Genomic DNA, 25,116 nt, shown 5'->3' with positions numbered 1-25,116 from the left:
CTAGAATGTTTGATATAAGCAGAAGATCACTTATTATACAGTGTTGGCGATTTATAAAAGTGAAGCATTGTAAGTTCTCTAAGGTGTGAGGAAAGTGGTAGTTTACAGGGTATAAACTGTGTATATATATTTCTATAGTTAAACAATCTGTACTATTGAAATTGTGACTTATGGCATAAAGAGCTTAAGTTATCTACACATACATGTGATAGCTGTCTACCCACATACGTGTACATATTGCCTTAATGGGAGAAAGGTGTGTGCCTACACTTTCCAAACTTCAGCCGTTTCCTCCTTTTTTCCCAGCAAAACAGAGAAGTCTTATTGAATGCTTTCTTGAAATTATGGTCTGGTTTTTGTTTTTTTTTCTTTGAGTTCCAATTAACCAACACTTGTATGTAGCTGAATTTTAATCCTGATTGTTTAGAATCATTTATGAAAGCAAAAGCAGAGTTACGTTTTAAAATTATTGGGGAAAACAGCCTCATGGGTGGGCGTTAGTGACACTTAAGTCTTTTTTTCTTATTTTTAGCTTAGTGATTTATATTTTCATTTGGTATTGAAAATAACTGCTCTTACATTTTTAATTAATAGTCTTCTCTGTATGGATACGTCTGCATATTTTAACTTTGCCAGCCTTCGTAATACGAAACAAAATGCAGGCCGTTCCAACAGATAGTCTGGTTCAAGAGAGTCTGGTGAGTTTTTTCATACTAAAGTTCACTTTGATAATTAAATAGCTAATTTAGAAGGTCTTAATAGAATTTTACAGTTTGGAATTTTTCAAGTGAAGTTTGGCAAGTTCATTTTTCCTTACTCTGTAATATGAATCAGCAACTTAAGGGCTTTATGAATTGAAGTGAGCCAGTTTTTCGAGTGTTTACAATATCTGTTTTTCTTGTTAATATATGTTAAAATATGCTTTTAAATTACTGACTTTGCTTTATAGAGAACTGGGGAAAATGCACTAAAAAATGGACCTAAACGCATTGTGTGGGTCTTCTGATTTCTAAAAAGTGTAAATGTAGTGTATTTTTCCGTGATTAGGCAGCCGCGGTCTAAATTTAAACCACATGGCCTTCTCCCGGGTGTCAGGCCAACGTAAATTTTAATCTTGCTACTTTCTTTTATGTTTGCATTTTATAATCTTACTGCTTGAGCTAAACAACTCCAGTTATAACGGCCAGCGTTTCTTGTTTGCTTGTTATGTGCCAGATGCTGTGTTGCAAGCCTTAGCGTGTATAATTATCAAACAGTCCTGAAGTGCTGTTCTCTCCGTTTGTATGTAAGGAAATTAGGGCACAATAAGATTCAATAACTTGTCCAAGATCACAGACTCAGCTGAATGAAAGGTCAAGTCAAACTCTGGAGTCCTTGCTCTTTAGCTGCTATTCAATAGCGCTTTGCTAATTATTTCAGGATAAACCTTGGTGAAAACAGCTTTTGAAAAAAAATGGATATTTTTCAAAGGTGCATCAAAGCTTAGTTTTTACTAAAAGAATTTACTTTCATATGTTAGCTCGGATTGGTAGGTTTCGTTGAGATTACTAACACTTCTGTGAATCTCTAACATCGTCAATTCTAGTAGTTTTTCAGGGTGATTTCACAGCTTTCAGGCAGAGAACTCTGCAGTTGTCTTATTAGGACGAGCTGTTGAAAAAATTACAATTACTTGTAAGTTGTTGACAGTCTATAGAGTCTCTGTTCTGCATTAGGAAGATAGCGTGGGATCGCAATAATAGAGGCAAAGGATTTTAGGATAACATTGGCGTAAAAATCTTTAAGTTCTCAGTCTGTGCATTCAGCACTCCAACTGTGAAAATCTTTAAGGAAGCCTTGATACATGTATGAGGAACTTTAACGGTTTTAATTAGAAACCTCCCATCAAGATAAAAAACTCCCACACTTAATATTTACACGTAGCGGAGATGTGTAAACTTTGGAAGATCTGATCTTTCTGGTAAGTGTGTTGGAATAAGAATTTTGAGTTAGTTGCAGAATGTCGCAGTTTGGTAGTCTCCCCTATTATTATTATTATTATTTTTAAAGCATTTCTTCTCTTTTTAGAAACAGCCTGCACGATAAATCTTGGTCGACAGCGTGGCTGTTGGCCACGGACCTGGACTCCCCTGTGGCTTTCTAAGTGGAGAGCGTTTGGTGTGCGTTGTCCCAGCCTGCGGCTTGCATCATGCCGGCGTTGTCAACAGGATCCGGTAGTGACACAGGTATGTGGACCAAGAGGGGCGGTTTTCCTTCCGTCCTTGCATTTTCTTGTTTGCAGTGAAAAACAGCATTGCTTTCAGTAAGTGCGAACAGATCATGCCTGTTTTTCCGTAACCAGCAAGAGGGGCACAAAAGCAACTAGGATGCCTCCTTCCAAGGTAAACGTCGTCAGAGGACGTTGACTGAACACTGCTTTCTCCTGGTAGCGATGGCTTGTGCTGATGCTCTTATATGGTCTTCCCCTTTGTGATAATGCCATGCATTTAAATTTCTTTAAAAAAACAAGCGAATATTTTAAGCATGCAATAAAGTATGGCAAATCCCATGATACTCCTGGTACTCTTCACTCAGGTTTAATAACCTTCAGACCTGGCACTGTTTTCCTTTAAGAAATACAATATTGTCCCTGCCCCATTCTTGCGTTTTCTTTCTTCCTGTCACTGGAGGGGGTGGGGGGTGGGAACCAACTATCCTGAAGTTGATATGTCATTAAGGGATTCAGTTAAAACAAGCATATTTCACCTTACTATCCGTTGTAAGATTCAGTGCTACTTAGAATAAAGAGTTCCAAGAAAGAAAAAAACCACATGTATGTGTAAAGTCCTCTTCCTTCCGACCTGTTTCAGGAGGCGGGTGAAGGAGGTCAGTGCCCCTTTGAGGTCCTGTTCTGAGGTTCCCCGGAATCAGCACTCTTTGGTTTTAATTTAAAAAAGTTTTCAGAGTATGCTTGACATACAATGTTACATTAGTTCCAGCTTTACAATACAGTGATTCAGCTTCTCTATATGTTAAGCTGTGTCCACTGACTACAAGTATAGCTACCATCTGTCACCATACAGTGACACCATGTAGTATCATTGACTATATTCCTATGCGGTGTCTTTTATTCCCGTGACTTACTCATTCCTTAACTAGAAGCCTGTGTCTCCACTACCCTTCGTCCATTTTGCCCACCCTCTACCCACTTCCCCTCTGGAAACCATCAGTTTGTTCTCTGTATTTATAGGTCTGAGAATCAGCACTTGTTAAAAATGTAGATTCATGAACCCTTCCCAGAACTTTTTTTTGGGGGGGAGAGGGAGAGAGTATTTTAAGCAGGCTGCATGGCCAATCCCAAGACTCGGGGATCATGAGCTGAGCCGAAATTAAGAGTCAGACGCTTAATGGACTGAGCCACGCAGGTGCCCCCCAGAACTGTTAAAACAGAATGTGAGTGGGGTGGGGGAGCTATGCCTTGTACTTTTAAGACCTCTCAAAAGAAATGGCATGGTATGTGACTAAAAAGAACGTCTCGTGTTGCACTGACGGTACTGAATTTGGTTCCATCCGTAAGCAGCTGAGATAGTGGTCTCAGTGTGGGCAGTTACTGGTACCATGATTTTCACAAAGCTGAATCACAAATTTGGAAATACCATTCTTGCTATTTCAAGCATATCCATCCTAACGCTTTGGCAAGTTTTGTCTCATCTTTATCCATCAGTAATGATTTTTTTCCACTGTAATTTACACTGAGGGTTAGTTTTTCTGAGGAAGTAATTTTGATGTTTAAATACCTGAAAATCTTTTTTTCTCAAGACATTAACTTGGAAGCCAGCTCCTTTGGAAAAATTTTTTTCTTCGTTTTAGTTTTTATAAAGTCCCACATTGTGTTCTACTATATAAAATGAATGATTTAACTTTCCATAGTGGTTTGGGAAATTATAGATAAAATTTATTTGAGCCATAAATTTACTACAGTTATGTAATGAATAAGTTTCATGCCTTGCTGTTCGCCAAAAATGCCTTAGTTTAATTGAATGCAAAATATTGTTGCTTACATCTTTCTTAAGGAATGATTAAAATGGAGTATTTATAGTTTATGGGGCAGTTGAAGGGTCAGTCATGAAAATAGCAGAGGCTATTCAGAATTTAAAAAGGACTTTTCCACACGTAGCTGGCTCCCTTGATGCGGATCTAAAGTGCCTGTGTCATTCACACCTGGCTTTGTGATATTTTTTGACCTGTATGCCCAACAAGGCTTGAGTCCAGCAGAGAAGACCTGCTCCAAGAGTCACTGCATTCAGGGAAGTTCCAAAGTATGGTGCACACATCAGATGCTTATGGTTCCCTTCTAGTCCCTTGCAGACCAGATGCGGTTTGCCAGTCAGGGGTCATTTTTACCCTAAGCAGGGTTGCTTAGCAACGTCCTCTCCTGGGTACAGAGCTAGAGAGCGTAACCGAAGGGCAGAGGCAGAAGCTCGGGTGGCAGGGGAGTGGCTCCCAGTGGCCCCTGAAGCACATAGTCCTCGTGTGGGACTATACTTTCAGTGTAAAGCTTATACCACTTCTCCCTCTCCCCCTTTCTACTGATTTCACCAAGGGGAAAAAATGCAATTACACAGGTAATATATAAAAACATCGTCGTTGTCAAAGATGCATAGATAAAAAAAGAAAGGAATTCTTAATTACCCACCCATTCTCTGCCCCAGTCTCATTTTCTTTCTCATTTGATGAGTATCCTTCAAGAATGTTGTATACATTAAACACTTACACACGGATGTACATAAGTGTGTTGTTTTATGTCTTTGTTCCTTTTTAATCAGATTCTGTTCTCTGTGGATTGTTCTAGAACCTTTTTTTCTATATCAAGTAAGATCTCAGAGCTGGAATTCCACAGGGTGGGTGTGTGTGTTTGTATATGTATACATACGTGTATATATATACGTGTATGTATACATGTATGTATACATACACGTATGTGTGTGTATATATATATATACGTATATGATGTATATATATACGTGTGTGTATATATATACGTGTGTGTGTATATACGTGTGTGTGTATATACGTGTGTGTGTATACGTGTGTGTATATACGTGTGTGTGTGTATATATATATATATATATATATATATATATATATGACCTATCTATCTATACAACCATTTATGTATCTACCTCATTCTTTTAAACTAAGGCATACTTTTCTGTAGTATCACAGTGTAATGAGCCATACTTCTGTTGATGAAAACCCTGGTTTTGCTTCTTTTATAATATTTTGGGAAAAAAGATGTGAGTATTTAATGGATGTTATCAAATTGTCCTCGAGTGGTTAAGGCACTTAATGATCCCATGGACAGTACATTGGGGATTCTTTCCCCCATATTCTTGTCGAGCTTCGATATCATAAGCCTTGATAATTTTTGCCCATTTGATGGACAAAACATGGTATCTTAAGCGTTGAATGTGCATTACTCCTGATATTGAGCAGATTTCCATTCGTTTAATGGCCATTTATTCCTCTGATTTGTCAATTCACATCCTTTCCCGTTTTTTCTATCGGTTACCATTTTTTCATGTTTTTACAGAATTTCTTTTATTTGTATTTTGTATATTATGGGACATTCTAGGTTGAATGCCATTTTTTCTGGTCAGCCATTTGTCCTTTTTTTCTTAAATAGTATTTCTTTTATTGAAGTTGAAAATTTTTATGTGGGCATATCAATCTTTTCTGTATGGTTAATGCTTTTTTTTTTTTTTCTTGTGCTTTCCTACCTACTGCAAGGTCATGAAGATATTCTCTAAGATTTTTTTTCCAATAATTAACACAGTTTGTATACATTTGGAATTTTAGTCCAACTGTAATTTATATGTGGAGTGAAATAATAATTGTCTAATTTTATTTCCCACATGAACAACCAGTAGTCCCCAAATAACTTATTCAGTAGTCCATTCTTTTGACATAAATTTGTAATATCCCCTCCATTGTTCACCAATATATGTTCTGGATTTTCTTTCTTGTTTTTTTTTTTTTTTAAATTTCAATGGACTTTATTTTTTAGATTTGCAGAGAGATTATGAAGATAACACTGAGAGTTCCAGTATACCTTATACCTTGTTTCCCTGATTAACATCTTACCTTAGTTTGGCACGTTCACTTCAATTAGTGAATCAATATTGAAACCCTATTATTAACTAAAATCTATACTTTATTCAGATTTTCTTTGTTTTCCCCTAATGTCTTTTGTTTGTTTGTTTGTTTGTTTGTTTGTTTGTTTTTGCTCCAGGATCTCCCATCACATTTGATTGTCATGGTCTCATTCGGCTCCTCTTGGCTATGAGGGTTTCTCAGACTTTTTTTTTTTTTTTTGTCTTTGGTGACCCTGACAGTTCTTAGGAGTTCTAGTCAGGTATGCTATAGAATTCCCCTCTGTTAGAATTTGTCTGATTTAAGTGCCATTGCTATCATATCAAGGGTACATACTCTCAACCTGATTTATGACTATTGATGTTGGTCAACTGGCTAAAGTAGTATTCGTCAGATTTCTCCACTGTAACATTATTCTCTTTTTCCATTCTTTCCACACTGTACCATACTGTGCAGTCTACACTGTGTGTTATGTTCTCCCTCCTTTAGGCTAAAGTTTCTATATAAAATATTTGGAATATTTTGTCTTTTTTCTCCTATTCGTTTATTCGTATCAGTATGGACTCATGGATATTTATTGATATTTTGGGTTATAATCCAATACAAAATTTATTTTGTTGTTCCAGTCGTTCCAGCTTTGGCCCCTTTGATATTCTCCTGTCAATGTGGGCCTGCTTGTTTCTTTCCTTTTGGCACTACAAGATGTCCCAGGCTCATTTTACAGTGCTCCAGTCCTGGAATCAACTATTTCGCTAGGGAGACCCTAGCGCCTTTTACTGGGGAATGGGATTAGAACCCAGGATCTGGGTGATGGTTTGCATATGGCTATCAGAGTGTTGTTTCTTTCAGGTCTTCCCATGTGTCAGAGCAAAGAAATACGTACATGTACACTAACCCATGTAGATACACACATCATTATAAACATTTTTGTGTGCAATCAGCTATAACTATATTAAGCTAAACGTGAATTCTTACAGATGTTGCCAACTCTAATTAGCAAATGGATCATTTTTGCCTTCTTCCCTTTCTTATTTGTAAATTCCCACCCCCAACAGTGAGAAACCTGGCCGCCACCATCCATTTACTTAAATTAATCGGTTCCAGGTACATGTCATTAACCTGTACCTCATGGGAAACAACTTTTATGAACTAGAGAGTTGACCTTGTTTTTATTCCTCTGATAGTGCCGTTCTTTTTTTAATCTTATGAAATCATTCCTTTTGTGCATAGTACCTATGTTAGTTTTAGTTTTATAAATTCATTAAGTATGGTTTTTTTCCAAAAATCATATAATATGAAATATATATACAGAAAAACACATAAAACTTTTATAAGATCTAAAACTGGTTACAATGCCAATATCCACGTGATCACCATCTGGTTCAAGAAATCAAGCATCCTGAAAGCAGCCTGGGTATTTCTTCTTTTCACAATCGCCTCAACCTCCTTAGAGATGGACATTAAAAAAAAAAAAACAACCCAAAAAACAAAAAGTTTGCAATTTTACACACTATATAAAACATAGTTTATGATTTATGTAAGCTCCCTAGGCCATATAGTTTAATTTTGCTTGTTGAACTTTATAAGTGGAATTATGTCATATGAATTGGATTAGTTATATGTGTTACAAGCACCTTCTCTTGTTCTATGACTAGTCTTCTCATTTTTGCGCTTTCCTCCCCTGTTCTATGTGCAGAAGTTATTAATTTCCAATCAGTCGAGCACCATTTTCCTTTAGGTTAATGATTGCTGAATTGTATTCATGAAATATTTCCTTAACTTACCATCAAAAAGTTATTCCCTTTTCAGTTTCCGTTTTGATTTTGATATTGTAGATTTTTGTTTGTAAGGTGTGAAGGCTCCATATTAATTTTTCCCATGTGGGTATCCAGTTGGCCCACCATGGCATAATAAAGACTGTGCTTCCCTTTGCTTGCTGTGCTACTATCTGGAACCTTTGTTACAATGTCAAATCACAGTGGTGATGGTGAACATCTTTGCTTTTAGTTCTGGGTCTCAAAAGACATTACTTCAGCATTTCTTCTTTGTCATATTTGCTCTAGATTTTTTCATATATGCCCTTTACTGGATTAAGGAAGCTTCCATTTATTCTTAGTTTGCAAAATGATTTTTTTAATGACTAGCCATTGAATTTTGTCAAGTGCTTGTTGTGTATGTATTGTAATGATCATCTGTGTCCTGTGAATCTCAACACAGCAAATTTCATTGATATTTGACTATTAAACCAACTTGTATTTTAGAGATAAACCCAATTTGTTCATATAATCTGCTGGATTTAGTTTGCTCATATTTTATTTATAACTTTATGTTTTTATGAATGACTTTAGCCTGTAATTTTGTTTTGTCATTCTAACAATATCACGTTAGCCTCATGTAGTGAGGTGGGAGAAGTCTTTACTCTTCTGTGGACAAGTTTGTGAAAGACTGAAATTAGTTTTTACTTTAGTGGAATTTACCTGTTAGGTTATCTGGGCTTGGACATTTTCTTTTTGATAAGAATATTGGTAATTATTTTAAAGATTACAAGAATGTTTAGGTTTTCTCTTTATCCTTGAGTTAGTTTATACTTTTCTAAGACTTGGTCCATTTCACCTAAATTTTCAAATATCTGAAAAAGTTGCTCATAATTTTATTTTATGTGTGCAGTTTCTATATTAGTGGTTTTTTTTTTTTTCTTTTTGGTCCTGGTATTGGTATTTATGGTCTTTTCTTCCCTTTCCTTCATATTGCCAGAGTTTTGTCAATTTTATTAGTCTTTTTAGATATATAACTTTTGGCCTTATGAATTTTCTTCATTGTATATTAGTTTTTATTTCACTGATTTTTACTCTTTTTCTAGTAATGAACATTTGTTCATATATTTTAACCTTCTTCTTTGCCAAATGTTAACATTTAAGGCTGTTTCTCCCTAGGTACTGGTTTTATGACCTTAGAATTATTTTGTAATTGGTTATTTAGAATTTTCTTAAGTATACAAATAAGAATTTTTTAAATTTATCTTTTGTTCCTGATTTCTTCCTTAATGGCTTTGTGGTCAGAAAACTTAATTTCCATTATTTCAGTCCTTTGAAGTTGTTTAGACTTTATGGCCAGCTGTATGGTCAATTTCTGTAAGTGTTCTGTGTCTAAAAAGAAGGTATACTCTTGCACTGTTGGTGGGAATGCAAATTGGTGCAGCCGCTCTGGAAAGCAGTGTGGAGGTTCCTCAGAAAATTAAAAATAGACCTACCCTATGACCCAGCAATAGCACTGCTAGGAATTTATCCAAGGGATACAGGAGTACTGATGCATAGGGGCACCTGTACCCCAATGTTTATAGCGGCACTCTCAACAATAGCCAAATTATGGAAAGAGCCTAAATGTCCATCAACTGATGAATGGATAAAGAAATTGTGGTTTATATACACAATGGAATACTACGTGGCAATGAGAAAAAATGAAATATGGCCTTTTGTAGCAACGTGGATGGAACTGGAGAGTGTGATGCTAAGTGAAATAAGCCATACAGAGAAAGACAGATACCATATGGTTTCACTCTTATGTGGATCCTGAGAAACATAACAGAAACCCATGGGGGAGGGGAAGGAAAGAAAAAAAAAAAAAAAAAGAGGTTAGAGTGGGAGAGAGCCAAAGCATAAGAGACTGTTAAAAACTGAGAACAAACTGAGGGTTGATGGGGGGTGGGAGGGAGGGCAGGGTGGGTGATGGGTATTGAGGAGGGCACCTTTTGGGATGAGCACTGGGTGTTGTATGGAAACCAATTTGACAGTAAATTTCATATATTAAAAAATAAAAAAAAAATAAAAAAAAAAATTAAAAAATTAAAAAAAAAATAACAACAGCTTTTAAAAAAAATAAATAAATAAAAAATAAAAAGAAGGTATATTCTGCAGTCATTGAGTTTAGTCTTCTATATAAGCCTACAGATAAGGTTTTTAATTAAGTTACTCAAATCGTCTGTATTTTTACTGATTTGTTGTTTCTTTTCTCAGTTATCAGAAATATTTTAAAAAGTTTCCCTTTATGACTGTTTTTGTAGTTCTGTTCAGTTTTTGTTGTATATATTTAATTTTGTATAATATTTAAATTTATTATTAAATACAAATTTGTTATCTTGCAGGTAAATTAAGCCTTTTTAATACATTTTATCTTAAAGTAAATATTTTTTTCTGTTAGCGTTTGCATGATACATCTTTTTCTATCCTTTTACTGTGACCCTCTCTCTATTCCTGCAGTCTTACAGCTTTTGTGAATTAGAGTTGGAGCTTTCTGAGGTAATAAGTTGGACAGGCTTTGCTTCTAACTGGAGAATCTTCAGTTAGTTATAATGTCTGATTTTTAAAGTTTAAAATTTTAACCTATATTGTGTGTTTTTAATCCTAATTTTTCTAAGTTTCTTTTTCTCTTGTAATTTCTTTTGGATTGATTAGGGTTTTCCTTTTTCATTTTGGTTTTCCCTTTTCACAGTTTTGAAATTAATACATTATCTTTCTGTTCTTTTAGTGACTACCTTAGAAATTACAGCATGCATCCTTCATTATAAAATCCTGTCTTAATCTGGACCTTTATTATCATCCTGAAAAATCCGGGGATCTTAGAACACTTTTGCCTTGTATACTTCCCTCCCAAGTTCAGTGCTATTATGTCATGTATTTTAATTCTCTCCAAAAAACCCCCCACAACCTTGAAGACCTCATTATTTCGCTTTATATTATCAATATTCATTTAGAGTTCCTCCCATATTACCATTTGTTTGTTCTAATCTCCATCTCACAACTCAGCCTTCTCACCCAAGATGATTTTTCACCTGTTTAAAAAAAAACAAACAACTTAGAGTCTCCTATATTAAATAAAGGTTTATGGCCTTCAAACTCTCTCTTTTAATGTATCATAACATGTTTTATTTGCCTTCATTTTTTCATTGTATTAAAGTATGTTCGATATGTGGCATATCAGTTTCAGGTGTACAACATGATTTGACATTTGTATATATTGCCAAGCAAGCAGCACATTGAGTCTCGTTAACCTCTCTCTCCGTTCAGAGTCACAGAATTTTTTCTTGTAATGAGAACTTTTAAGATTTACTTTCTTAAAGCAACTTTCAAATTTTCAATACATTATTATTGACTAATGTCACCATGCTGTACATGACTTCCTTTTATAATTGGAAGTTTGTACCTCTTGATCCCCTTAAGTCATTTCACCCCTTGCCCCCCCACCCTCTTCCCTTCTGGCAACCACCAGTGTATTCTCCGTATCTATGACTTTTGTTTCTTTGGTTCTTAGATTCCAAATAAGTGAAATCATAAGATAGTGGTCTTTTTCTGTCTGCCTTCTTTCACTTAGCCTAATATCCTTAAGGTTCATACAAGTTGCAAATGGCTAGCTTTTTATTTATTTTTTTATGGCTGAGTAGTATAGTATTCGTGTGTGTGTGTGTGTGTGTGTGTGTGTGTGTGTGTGTGTGTGTGTAAATTGTCTTTTTGTCCATTTTCATAAATTTGTGGAACTATATCTGATTTCTTACATGCCTTCATTAAGGTTTAACTTGGTAATACATATACATATTTTGTTATAAGAAGTTCTGTTTAGTTCTTTTAAAAATTTTCGGCCAACATTCAAATTGTTTATACCATAGGTTAGTCTTGTTAGGAAATCTGATTAACCTTATTTCCAACATCTAAATCATGATGTTTGATCCTTAAAGGGATAGAGTCAAGTTATGAAAGATTTTGAATATATCGTTGCAATATACCACCACCAGAAGCCCTTTGAAATAACCAAAATGGACTTTATTGGCCTTGCCAGTGTCCTAAAAATGTTTTTGTTTTCATCTTTCATTTAAAAGATGAATGTGGTTATTTTTCCTCTTTGCCAGTGTGTATATTCCATCAGGGAAAAGCCATCATGGTCTTTAACTGGCTGTTCTTTTCTTCAAGTTGTTTCCAAAATGAAGTATATTCTGCAGTTTTGAGTTGACCATATTTATATTTTTACAGTTCTCTTCCACAGCAAATCAAGATCATTAGGCGTGTGGTTGACTGCTAATGTTCCATGTGAACGAAACAACAGTGTACGAATTAGCATTTGGGTCCTTTTTGTGTGTGTGGTAGTACACACAGCATGTGCTCCTTAAACTGAATCCATACCCTGAATTCTCATCCTTGTGACTGCTCATGAAGTATTTATGAATGAAGTGAAGAAGTCCTTTTCATGTAGTATGGGCTTTTCAGTGATAAACGGAAAAGTCACTGAGCAGTATTTTCGCACACTGGCTCTTATAGGAACAGGGAGTGTCTCCGCTTCTGTCCTATTAATAGTTTTCTCCTGAGGTCAATGCCCACTAGCGTGCTACACGATAGCAGTTACTTTTCCAAATTGCATGCTCTCGTGTTACCAAAAGTCCAAGAATCTGTTTTATTTTTAAGTTATTCAAATGAGCGGCTTTATTTATTACAAAGTCAGCTGCAACAAATACTGTTAATTAGAGACAGTTAAAAGTTTGCACACAAAGAAGCAGGTAAGTCAGACTAGACCATGTGCAGGGGGGACACCATACAAATTCTCTATTTGCTCTGCTGTGGTCGTTAGAGTTAACATATCATCTTATTGTGATTACATCGTAGTCTTTACACAAATGCTGGGTAAACAAGTTGCTGAATGTTCTGTATCTCGTGGAATTGTGCGGACACTTTGTATGTCCAGCAGTCATTCCATATAGGAATTTTGCCAGCAATTTTCATTTGCTGTGGAATATTTGTCTTTTATTTTGAGACTCATTTTATAATCTTCATGGCAATAGTGTGATTTCTGTTTTAGGTGTAAGTGCAATGTTTAATCATGCATTTGTGGTTTATTTTTTAGCTAAGTTTTCCTTTCAGGTGAAATTGATATAAAAGCTTCTATTTTAACTATTTTAATTATACAATTTAGTGATTTTAAGTGTATTCAAAGTGCTGTGCAAACACCACCATTTCTAAAACCGTTTCATCACCCCAAACAGAAAGTTTGTGCCTGTTAAGCAGTAACTTCACTTGTTCCTCCTTCCCCCAATTCCTCACACCCACCATTCTACTTTCTGTCTCTAGATTATTACTATTTTAAATATTTCACTTAAATGGAGTTACACAATATTTGCCACTTTGTGCTTAGCCAACTGAGCCACCCAGGCACCAATATTTGTCACTTTGTAACTAACTTAGACCACTGAATGGTTTCAAGGTTCATCCACGTTGTGGCATGTACCAGAACTTCATTCCCTTTCATGGCTGAATAATGTTCCATTGTGTGTATATACTACACGTAGTTTCTGCATTTATCTGTCGATGGACACTTGGATGCTCCCAAGCTCCCAAGCATGCTCCCAAGAGCTGGTGGCTCTTGTGAATAGCGCTGCAACGTACATTGTTGTACAAGTATCTGTTTTGAGTCCCTGATCTCAGTTCTTTTGGGTATATTCCTGAGCTGAATTTCCCGCATATGGAATAATTCTGCATTTAGCTTTGCGAGGAAGCACCAAAATGTTTCCCGCAGGGTCCGTACCATTTTATAGCCCTTCCAGCAACGTACGAGGGTTCCAGATTGTCCATATCCTCATGACTACTTGTTTTATTCTATTATTTTTGATCGCAGCCATTCTAGTAGGTATGAAGTGGTACCTCATTGTGGTTTTGACTTGTATTTCCCTGATGACTAATGATGTTGAGCATCTTTTCATATGCTCATTGACCATCTCTGTATCTTATTTGGCAAAATGTCTATTCAAGTCCTTTACCAATTTTTTTTATTAGATTGCCTTTTTGTTGAGTTTTGGAGTTCTTTATATATTTCGGATATTAAACCCTTACCACATTTTCAACTTTGCAAATATTTTTTCCCATTGCGTAGATTATCTTTTCACTTGCCGTATCATATCCTTTTTACAAAAGTTCTAATTTTGATGAAGGTCAGTTATCAGTTTTTTCTCGTGTTGCTCACGCTCTTGGTGGCATATCTAAAAATCTATTGCCAAGTCCAAAGTTATGAGGAATTACCCCTTGATTTAAAATTTGAGTTAATTTTTATATACGGTGCGAGATAGGGGTCTAGGTTAATTCTTTTGCATGCAGAAATCCAGTTTTCCTAGTATTATCTAGTTTGTTTTCATCTCTATTTAAAAAAATTTTTTTAAATGTTTATTTTTGAGAGAGAGACAGAATGCAAGAGGGGGAGGGCAGAGAGAGAGAGAGAGAGAGAGAGAGAGAGAGGGAGACACAGAATCTGAAGCAGGGTACAGGCTCTGAGCTGCCCTCACAGAGCCCGATGTGGAGCTAGAACCCATGAGCTGTGAGATCATGACCTGAGCCAAAGTCAGGTGCTCAAACGACTATGCCACCCAGGCGCCCCTTTTCATCTCTATGTCCTTGGTTTAAAAATTACTGGAGAACTTTGATGGCCTCATGACACTGAATTTCTTAATGCACAAAGCACTGGGGATAGGGGAAGTTGGCTCTCAGATTAAATAAAATCCAATTCTTATTGTGCTTTGTGTTCTCTGTTTTGGTGGCTTAGTTTTTGGTTGTCTTTATGAAATAAAGGCATTTTTAGTTCCACTTCCAGCATAGATAGATTCACTATCCGTTAAGGTTGGAATCCTGTTAACTTTCTTTATTGATGCTATTATTCTGAGATCCATCTTCTCTAGTAATAGAGAGCAGGAAAAGGCCAATTGAAATTAATCCACATTAAATAAGAGTATGAAAAGAGCAAGGAAATGGTAGGGAAGTCATCAGAACTTTATCTAGAAAAAGGAAATACAAATTGTGGCCACATTTTAAATATAATCAAGAACAATGCAGGTTATAATTGTAACTGTGCTAATTCTTAGCATGAATGAAGACTGCATCCTGCTGAATTTTCCGTTATTTGCATAAAATTGCTGACAACATTTTATAATAACACTTTGACTTTCCAGTGGATAATAACTAAAATATCTGAAGTCTTTAGTTTCTCAGTAGTTGTTTATTGTTTGTTTTTAAAATTTAGTATTCAGATGTGTTCCCTTTTGAAATGAAATGTATTATTGGGTTTGTTATATTTTCCTTGGTTGTTGACTAGCAGGCCTCTTTCAGAGAGGCTCGGTCACCACCATCATTGCTCACCACTGAGCAACTCTTTGACATTACGTTTTGTCAGCCTTGTAAAATCCTGTATTTTTTAAAAAAATATCTATTCTTTATTTTTGAGAGAGAGAGAGAGAGGCAGAGAGAGAGGGAGACAGAGAATCCCAAGCAGGCCCCATGTTGTCAGCACAGAGCCCGATGTGGGGCTTGAGCTCAACGAACAGTGAGATCATGACCTGAGCCAGAATCAAGAGTTGGGTGCTTAACCGACTGAGCTGCCCAGGTGCCCCAAATCCTGTATTTTTGCAGTGATCTTGATGGCATCCAAGATGAAAACCAATGACATTAGCGTAGTGGGCACGTGTTAAGTGGGAAGAAATGTTTAAATGAGGGCTGGCATTTACACTGTCAGATTACTGGTGAATATCATGTTTATTTTCGTTTGTAACCTTATACCCTTTGGGACTTAGATCATAAATATGCAGAAGATTAGAACTTCTCTGTTTGTATTACTGTTCTCAATGGCTAGCCTTCTATGAGCTAGTTTTAAATCTTTGGCCTATTTCAGTTAATTGAGTACATGACTAAATATACTTGTGTAGTGTAAATTTTCGAAGCACAGTGGTGATAGGCAAATGCCATGAAAGCTGATTAGAAAAACTCTGACAAGCATAACCTCTGTAGCACCGGCGCAACCTTATGAAACAGTCATGCAAAAGTCGTAATCCTGTTGCAGGTGTGAACCTAGGTGAACAAAATCTTAATTTTCACCCCCCTTGATAGTGCTAAGTTGCCAGTAGAAACTGTCACGTAGCCCATGACAGACTACTGGACCCTGTAATGCTCAGCAGCCTGGACCTTAAGAATTAATGTGTTCTCTTGCATTGGTTCCCATGAGGCTTGGAGCCCACTTAGCAATTTGGAAAATTTCCCTCCTTGTTCTCCCTGCTGGTTCTTGATCAGGAGATCGTGCCACATTGACATTTAAATTAAAGGGACTATCTCTTGGTGGTCTTCTTATGAAATAAGAGTAGTTACATCTGGAGGCAATTTTTGTAGCCCCGTTCTCCGTTTATGCTTATGTGTATATGGTGCTCGCTAAAATTAGCCAAATTGCTAGGTTTTGTATTCTAAATATTCTTCATTGTCCCAAAAGACCATTCATCTTTTTTTTTTTTTTTTTTTTTTTTTTTTTTTAGAAAAAAATCTTAACACAGTCTTGGGGTTTTAGTCAGTTTAAGGGTTTGACAGTTCGAGTGACCCATATATAGTAAGGATTGTCTTACTAGCTTTCAGATACTTGTGCTGCAGAATTGTTCAATGTGAAGTATTCTTTTATCAAAAATAAAATAACACACACAAAAAACTGGGGTAGGCAGGCTGAAGACTGGACAGAGACCAAGGTCCAGGTCGAGTCAAAAAGATGATTCAGAGGACCCTGACCCCCCCCCCCAAAAAAAAAAAAAAATCTTGTAAGGCGTTATCTTTAAGCATTTTCAAAAAGTGAAAACCAGCACTGGAGGAAAATGCAGTTCTCATGCATTCCTAGTCTAAAACTGGGACTTATAACTGTGTATTCAGGTCAAAATTCAAATTTGACTTTGAGAATTCAAATGAATCTTCTTAGACTTACACCTTCTGAGAGTCCATCAGTATAAGTGAGAAGCTGTCTCTTTAAAGAATAGAGGCTAATTTTCTCAGGATCCCGAGAAACTTAACAGAAGTCTATGGGGGAGGGGCAGAAAAAAAAAAGAGGTTAGAGAGGGAGAGAGCCAAAGCATAAGAGACTCTTAAAAACTGAGAACAAACTGAGGGTTGATGGGGGGTGGGAGGGAGGGGAGGATGGGTGATGGGCATTGAGGAGGGCACCTGTTGGGATGAGCAATGGGTGTTGTATGGAAACCAAATTGACAATACATTTCATATTAAAAAAAATAGATGCTAATTTTAAATGTTTATTTTTGAGAGAGAAAACAAATGGGGAAGGGGCAGAGAGAGAGGGGGACACAGGATCCAGAGCGGGCTGTGGGCTGACAGCATCGGGCCTGATGTCTCACGAACTGAGACAGTGATCTGAGCCGAAGTTGGATGCTCAACTGACTGAGCCACCCAAGTCCCCTGCAAAGGCACCTTTTTAAAAAAGCCCTAAAAATGCCAGGGCACCTTGGTGGCTCAGTCAGCTAAGCATCCGACTCTTGATTTCGGCTCAGGTCATGATCTCACAGCTTGTGGGTTCGAGTCCCATATCAGGCTCTGCACTGACAGCACAGAACCTGCTTGGGATTCTGTCCCCGCCCCGGCCTTCTCCGCAGCTTGCTCTCTCTCTCTCTCAAAATAAATAAATAAACTTTAAAAACCCTAAAAATGTCAAAATTCTCAAAACAAATGGAAAGATAGAAGCATGTGCTTTAAATTAAAATCTGACAAAGTGCATGTTAGAATCAAAGTTTTTGGAGACTAATGTACAGGCTATTAACACATTACACATCTGAGTGTATGGCTGGCCTTTCCCCTGTGTTCCCATGACTTCCAGAGCTATCCTGTTTTTTGAATTAAGAAATTTTTCATGCTAGGCGAGTACTTGGTTCTCATGGGAAGGCTTATTTCTTTATGAATTAGTTCATTATTTATTCAAGCGTTTACTGAGCACGCATGTGCCGGCAGCATGGAGGATATGCATCCATCTCACTGCCTACAGAACTGAGTACAAGTGTCTCAGCAACCAGGCTGACTATGGTCGGTATCTTTTTTTGTTTTTAATTTGTTTTTAATGTTTATTTTTGAGAGACAGAGAACTGGGGAAGGGGCAGAGAGAGGGAGAAACAGAATCTGAAGCAGGCTCCAGGCTCTGAGCCCTCTGCACAGAGCCTGATGTGGGGCTCGAACTGATGAACCTTTTGATCATGACCAGAGCCGAAGTCAGATGCTTAACCGACTGAGCCACCCAGGCGCCCCTGTGGTCAGTATCTTACGAGAGGGGGAGGCGAAGTGAGATCGAAGTTCAGAGTCGGAAGAGATTGAGTGCCAGTTTTTGGGGGTAGGTGAAATGAAGGGCACCTGAGCTGGGAATTAAGAGATGAGTAGGATTTGGACGTAAAATTCTTTTATGTGGCAGAAAATTGGAAATTTCTCCTAAAGGAATAATTTTCCTTAGGAAAAGAATTACAGCTTTTGAGTTCCATGGAAATGAACTTTCACCTATTCCAGTCACTTTTGAAATGTGAGCATTAATAACAATTCAGATACTGTCAATTCTTGATCAATTTCTGTCCTTTACATATGAGATGCCTTCTTTCTTCCTCAAAATACTCGTCCCTCTCCTGACCAAAAGTAGTAAAAGGTGAGGAGGAATAACCATTTTATTCGTTCTCTCTGTCCCTATCTTTTCCTTAGTCACCAGTGAAATTCACTTGATACTTATTGTGCGCTTACTGTATACCATACACTCTTCCAGGAACTAGAACACAAAAATGAACGAGTACATATGACGATTTTTCTGAGAAAAAGCTTTTACTGGGATGGAGACGGCTAATTAAGCAACAGAACAAAAACTCTTGATGTACAGTAAGAGAAGCAGGACACCACAGAAGTCGATAACCTGTCTTCTGGTATAAGGCAGTCTGGATTCAAATCTGGGTTCCACTGAACACTTAATCACCCCAGTTTTTGATAGAAATATATTCTGAGCTTAACTGAAAAAAAAAAACTTTTCTCTTTGGTAATATCAACTTTATTTAATTGGTTTATATTACTTTTGGAATTTGTCACTCAGAAATGACTTTTTTCTCTTTTAGAAGAGAAGTTGAGGGATACGTGGTAAGTGGTTACAGTAAAAATGGAGATCAAACTAAGAAGATGGTTCCATGACATTAAGATGTAATGAAATAGTTCTTCTATACAGCCATTGAAATTGATACAATTAAAATATATATATGTAATTAGCCAAACCTTACATTAAACATTAAACTTCTCTGATGTAGTGCATTTGAACCTCCTAATTTTTTAAAGTTTATTTATTTTGAGAGAGAGAGAGAGAGAGAACCTGTGTGCATGTGCTGGGGAGGGGCAGAGAGAGAGGGAGAGAATCTCAAGCATGCTCTGTGCTGTCAATGCAGAGCCCCACTTAGGGCTCGAACGCACAAACCCCGAGAACATGACCCGAGCTAAAATCAAGAGTCGGATGCTTAACTGACTGAGCGACCCAGGAGCCCTGAACCTTCTAAATTTTTCAGTACTGTTCAGGAAACTCAAGTGAACATGTGTTAAGGTATAGGACAGAGTACCTAAAGTCTGTATATTTTGCTTTGCTGCTTCTTGAGAAGTGAGGATTGTGGGATAAATTGCCCTTGTAAATATTATGTAAGGATTTTTATACTGGCAGATGTCTCTTAGACTGAATTTTTATAATGCAATTTGCACGTTAAAAGATGATTAGGGATTGGCTTCGTTATGTACGGATCCTAATGGATTTGATGGCATTTTTTTTCCCCTGAATAGTAATACAGGGATTCAGCACTCTTAGCAGAATCATCTCTCACTACTTTAATGATTTGCAATGGTACCTTTGTCTTCTACTCAATTCTTTATGTATACCAGCTCTCTTTCCAGATACTCCGTTATGTTTCAGCAGACTTAGCTGGCCAGTCATAACACTGATGGTTATGATTTCTGTTAGAAAGGAAATTTCAAGCTGTTTAAAGAAGACGTGTGGGTTGAAGGCCGGGAAGCACTTAGGTTCGTGGTCAGCAGTTGCGAACCACCAGTTTATGACTTTTTGCTTACAAGTAAAATAGAGTTACTGCTTAGGTTATTCCATTTGTTATTAAAATTCATGCATGGGCATACCATAGTTTAGGAACTCTTGAGCCTACCATCTCTTTTCCCCACGAAGTAAGAGTTTTTACACATTTTCGATAACATGAAGTTTCTTAGGAGTGCAGCTGTTGTATTTTTTGCGTAACAGATGGTCCTTGGGGGAAGATCAGGAAGGCTCTTTCAGGAGAATACCTGAAAAGAAAGCCATGGCAAATAATTCTGAACACTCCCAGGAGCTTTTCTTTGACTCAGTTGCTTATTAATTCACCTAACACGCCTCCGAGAGGAAATGATAATGGCAGCTACTATGTAGCTACTGGGGGCCTCCACGTACTAGGTGCTTTTTAATGTATCCGTGGCATTACACAACGTGGAGGCACAAGTTAGGTGCTAAGAACTCATTCCTTATCTCTGTTGACTCTTGTAGTAGTCCAGTGAGAAATACCTGTTGGTCTTTCTACAGCGCCATTCTCTACCGCTAGTAGGCCGGCTTCTATTTACATGATTTCTCTTGCTGCTTTCTTCCTAATTAACGTTCGCGTACCCGTTGGGCTGTCCATTACTTACCGTTAATGCACTGAATGTAGGATGATGAGAGTTAAGATTTAGGTTGCTGCTCTGCCATGAAAGCGAAGATGCAGATAACCTCTTTATTTGGCTTGGCCTAACTACATGTTAGTTTAATTTTAAGTATATTGGAATAAATGAAGATAAATCCTATCATGCTATTGACTACAATAAAACAAATACAGTACTTTACCTGTAATAGCCGACTAACTATTCCAGACTAGGGGGCCCTATAACTGGTTAAATGTAGTGTAAATGTAACTCATTCTTCTAAGTTCATAAGAGTTTTAGAAGTAATTTTCATTTTGCTATGGCTTTCTCTCCTGGATGAGTCTTCTAAGAATCAAGGCACAGTTGACCCTTGAACACTGGTGGGGGTGGAGTGAGGCATCAGTCCTTCCCCAACACTCCCCCCTCCCCCACACAGTTCAAAATACATGTGTAACTTTTGACTTTCTAAAAACTACTAATAGCCAGCTGTTGAGCAGGAGCCTTACTGGTCACGTAAACAGTCGATTAGCACGTGTTTTGTATGTTACATGTATTCTATGCTGTATTCTTACAATAAAATATGCTAGAGAAAAGATGTTGTTGAGAAGATCAGAAGAGAAAAGATACTTAGGGGAGCGTGCTGTAAAAAAATGCACGAATAAATGGACCTGTGCCCTTCAAACCGGTCACCCGTGTGTCATACTCACTCTGATAGGGGAGGACACGCTGCGTAGTCCACGGACTGCTAACACAGAGCTAATTACAATTTGGAATCTATTTAAAGCTTGGTGCCAGCTTTTAAAAACGGGAGCTCTGTACAGGTGTATGGATGGCCTCGCCCGCTACTACCTTGCCCTGACTTTACAGACTTCTAGGTGGTTGCATAAAATGTTATTAACAAACTGCAACATTATAATGACTGAGATTGTTTGCATATATAAAACAGAGCTTGCCAAATGTTTTAATAAGTTACTTGTAGTGGAGGGAGAGTGTAAGAAAGAGAACGGTTCTATCGGGGTTGTATTAGAGTATTTTATACTTTAGCATAGGTAGTCTTGGAAATAAAACCTATTTTAAATGAGAAAAATCGAGGCCTGTTATGAATGGCACTGAATAGTGCTGATTACTTTACCTTTGACAAAGTGGAAAATTTAAAGCTTGGTGTATCCCATTTTATTAATATAATAAAATTTTATAGTGTTGCTCTGGGCGTCGATATATGTCCTTTAGTGTTTATTAGTCCTTGGTTGTAGTTAAATGTCTTGGTCCTATGCCTGGCCATACTGTGCAGAATACAGGTATCAAAACTAGGAAAAATAACAAATAAATACATGTTTTTCTCTCTCTCAAGTCTTTTTCTGTAGGATTTCTAAATATTTGGGTTACTTATACGGTCTAATATGATTGAACACAGAGAACATCTTTTTTATCATTTAACATAGGTTTATAGCTTCCCCAGACTTGTTCTAATAATGAAGCTATGAGGGATATGACAAGAATGGTGATATTAAATTTCTCTAGACTAACAGTAAATTTTTCCATCCTGATGTCAGGAATGCAGAGCATCTGGAATCTGCAAGAAGAGTGAATTGTTCACTGCGGGAACACTTTCATCAAATTCTGAGCCATTTATTCTCTTAGGAACTACTGTCTTGTACAGAATATTATATTTTTACAGAAGCAGTTTTCTGGACCTGGAAAAATTTCTCCACTTTACACTTCGCTATTTTTGTATGCTTTCACTGTTTAGAGATGTTCTTGCTTTGAGAATTAATGTCACATTTTAGTATTAAATTCATTGTCTTTGGTTTACTAGCAATAATTTATATTTGTCCAAATACAGTGGAAAAGCAATAGAAAATAAATTGTCCTCAACAAAGATTTCTTAATAGTTCCTATAGATGGATCTGTGATCCATACTTTGCCAACTTTTTCCTTGAATATTCAGGACAGCTACAATATGTATCTTAGTATCTTTTCCCTTGATTATGGCATAAATGAATTTCTACAGAAGTGCTGTGGAGGTGGAGGAAAGGAATGTGTGACATTCTCTGTTAGTTTTGGTTACCACATTTCCCAGGTTAGGAGTTGAGATTCTAATTAGCCCTGGATCATGCTGGGTATTTAAAGTAAGAAGTACAAGTTGGTATAAATTTTCTATTCTTGTTTTTTTTGTTTGTTTTTTTTTTTGATTCTAGCCTTTTTATTTTTCTTACCAAAAACCTTACCTCTACTTAGTAAATTTTTATCCTGAGTTCGAGTCTTCTGTGTCCTGATATGTATCTGTAGCTATCTATATCTATCTATCTATCTATCTATCTATATCTTATCCAGTTCCTTGTGTTTGGATATAGTATTGCCGATGCTGGGTTTGACTGTATGGCAGGAGATCTCATTGCCTAAGAGACGGGCCAGATTTTTTGATTTCACCATTTCATTTTTGTGCCTACTAGTTAGTGTCTTCGTGTTCTGTGGATACCTAATATATGTTTATAATTCAGTAGTTTGCTTAAACTGGGATATTCTTCTTTCCCTCAGTTTAGTAGGATTTAGTCAATCCTGTGCACATTTGCCTCCCCTCATGTTCTCTCATCGGCTCAAGCTAAACACGGAACTGTGACATTGGGGACCTTCCTTCCATGCATGGTTTGGTTATTCAAGTGCACGGGGACGTGCTCTTCTGAGTGTATGAACTGTCTTAGTGTCATGTTGACCTTTTATTTGGCAGATTCATTCCTCTACTGCTAAATATTCTGCCCTGCCCCCAACCACGCCCCTCCCCCCTCCTCACCCCCGCCTTCCCAGCATCTCTTCCTTGTTACCCATCATTGTCTCAGGTGAGCCATCGCCCTGTCTGCAGGCAGACCGGGGGTGGGGGGGCGTCTCCTCACTGATCTGAAGTGAATAGTCCAAAGTGGCAAGGATGATTTGTCTGCTCCTCACTTCGGGAAGGCCCTCCAGTCACTTTAAACTACATTAAGCATTGTTATTTTCATTTAGGCTTCAAGTCTCCATAAGCAGATGTGAATCCTCAGTATAAGTCAGTAAAATCATAGTTCACATCCTTTATCCGCCTAATTCTCCTCAGGTTTTCTGAACCACAAACACTTGGTTAAGCTGGAGGCTTTTTATTCTTTGCTTCGCCCTTGGATTGGTTTTGATGTAGTCCAGATGGCGTGTCTGTACTTGGTAGCTTTCTTGATGAGAAGATACTTCTCTATCGTTTGCCAAATGTGACAACTCTGCTAATTTTCCTCTTTCACAAAGCATTGTAACTTTATTCTTGTCTGTATAGGAAATAAATAGGTTTCCTGGCTCCTTTTTTATCCATTACTTCTTATTCCCGTCTTCCATCCATCTTAAAGATTCAGAAAGTAATTTTTATAATAAAGGTGAATTTTGTGAAGTGGGTCTGTACCAAATGGTAAGCCTTTATGTGACTTTTTGGTGTAAGTTTCTGACTGATGCAGTTTGTCGTCTGAGAATTCGTATTTTTGTGTGAGGGACCTCCTTGTGAATTTTCAAATCTCAGAATCTCTTGTCTTCCTCTATAACTGTATCACTTTGAAATGGAAGATAAAAGTTTGTCAACGATTTTCAATCCCTCAAATTGTAAATAGAAAGCAAGCAAGAGTTCTTGACATTTTTCTCATGAATATGTTAATTGTATCAAGAGCTCTTGTAAAAACTGCAGGGAGACCGGATGTTAAAAGGTTTAAAAGCAAGATCTGTTTTAAAAAAACAACCGATCAACCTCTTGAGATGAATTACGCCGCTGGCTGGTTTGCCACCATCTCTGGATGTAGCCAGAGTTCCCCAAGGTTTAGTTCTGCCAAAATGACGAGGGGATGACAGTACTTACAAGGACAAATTGATCTTGTAGCTGATGAACCATCTTATAATGTCACTTCAAAAGTTGGGGGGCCAGAGATCCAGAATGATTAAATCATCTGAGTGGAGGTTTGTTGTCAGCTCTGAGTAACTCTGTTTCCATAAGGCAATGCCAGCATGGTATAACTGATCACCCCCACTGTGTTTCTTTATTACGTCCAATGCTGGCAGCCTGGAGGGGAGTGAGAAGCCTGTGCAATCATCTCAGTGAAGGGATTAATATTATTTTTCTGTTGCCACTTGAAGCATTTTGCAAGATTAGTGCACGAGTATTTCAGCATGTTTCGTGTTCATGACAAATGATTTCTTCCCAGGAGCCTCACTCAGGATAAAGGTTACATAACGCAATATTGTCAGAAGTCTGTCAATGAATATGGAATATTGATATCATCATAATTACAGCGACTGAGGTTTTTTTTACAAGTGTTTGTCAAATAGGTTTATCTTGAACATCAGATGATATGAGATACCTTGAACTTAAGCTGCTTGAGAACAGAGAGCATTTTGTTATGTTCCTTTACTATGGAAATGTTCTAGACTGACTCAGGTCAAGGACGTGTGATCACTTCTTTTCCTTTCTTTCTAGTTCACTCTTTAC

General features: G+C 37.2%; 1 protein-coding gene across 1 annotated transcript in view; it reads left to right on the top strand.

The window, feature by feature from the left end:
- MPP7 (MAGUK p55 scaffold protein 7) overlaps window positions 1-25,116 on the top strand; it is a 295,481-nt gene that overhangs the window by 81,383 nt on the left and 188,982 nt on the right. Inside the window, exon 2 of the mRNA XM_049626949.1 lies at window positions 2,068-2,225. Coding sequence (XP_049482906.1) covers window positions 2,189-2,225 — 37 coding nt within the window. The 5' untranslated portion in view covers window positions 2,068-2,188. The remainder of the gene's footprint in view (window positions 1-2,067; window positions 2,226-25,116) is intronic.

Source organism: Panthera uncia, chromosome B4, assembly GCF_023721935.1.
Source record: "Panthera uncia isolate 11264 chromosome B4, Puncia_PCG_1.0, whole genome shotgun sequence".
NCBI classification, from domain to species: Eukaryota; Metazoa; Chordata; class Mammalia; order Carnivora; family Felidae; genus Panthera; species Panthera uncia.
The sequence above is the reverse complement of the archived record's forward strand: the minus strand, read 5'-3'. Positions and strand labels throughout refer to the sequence as shown.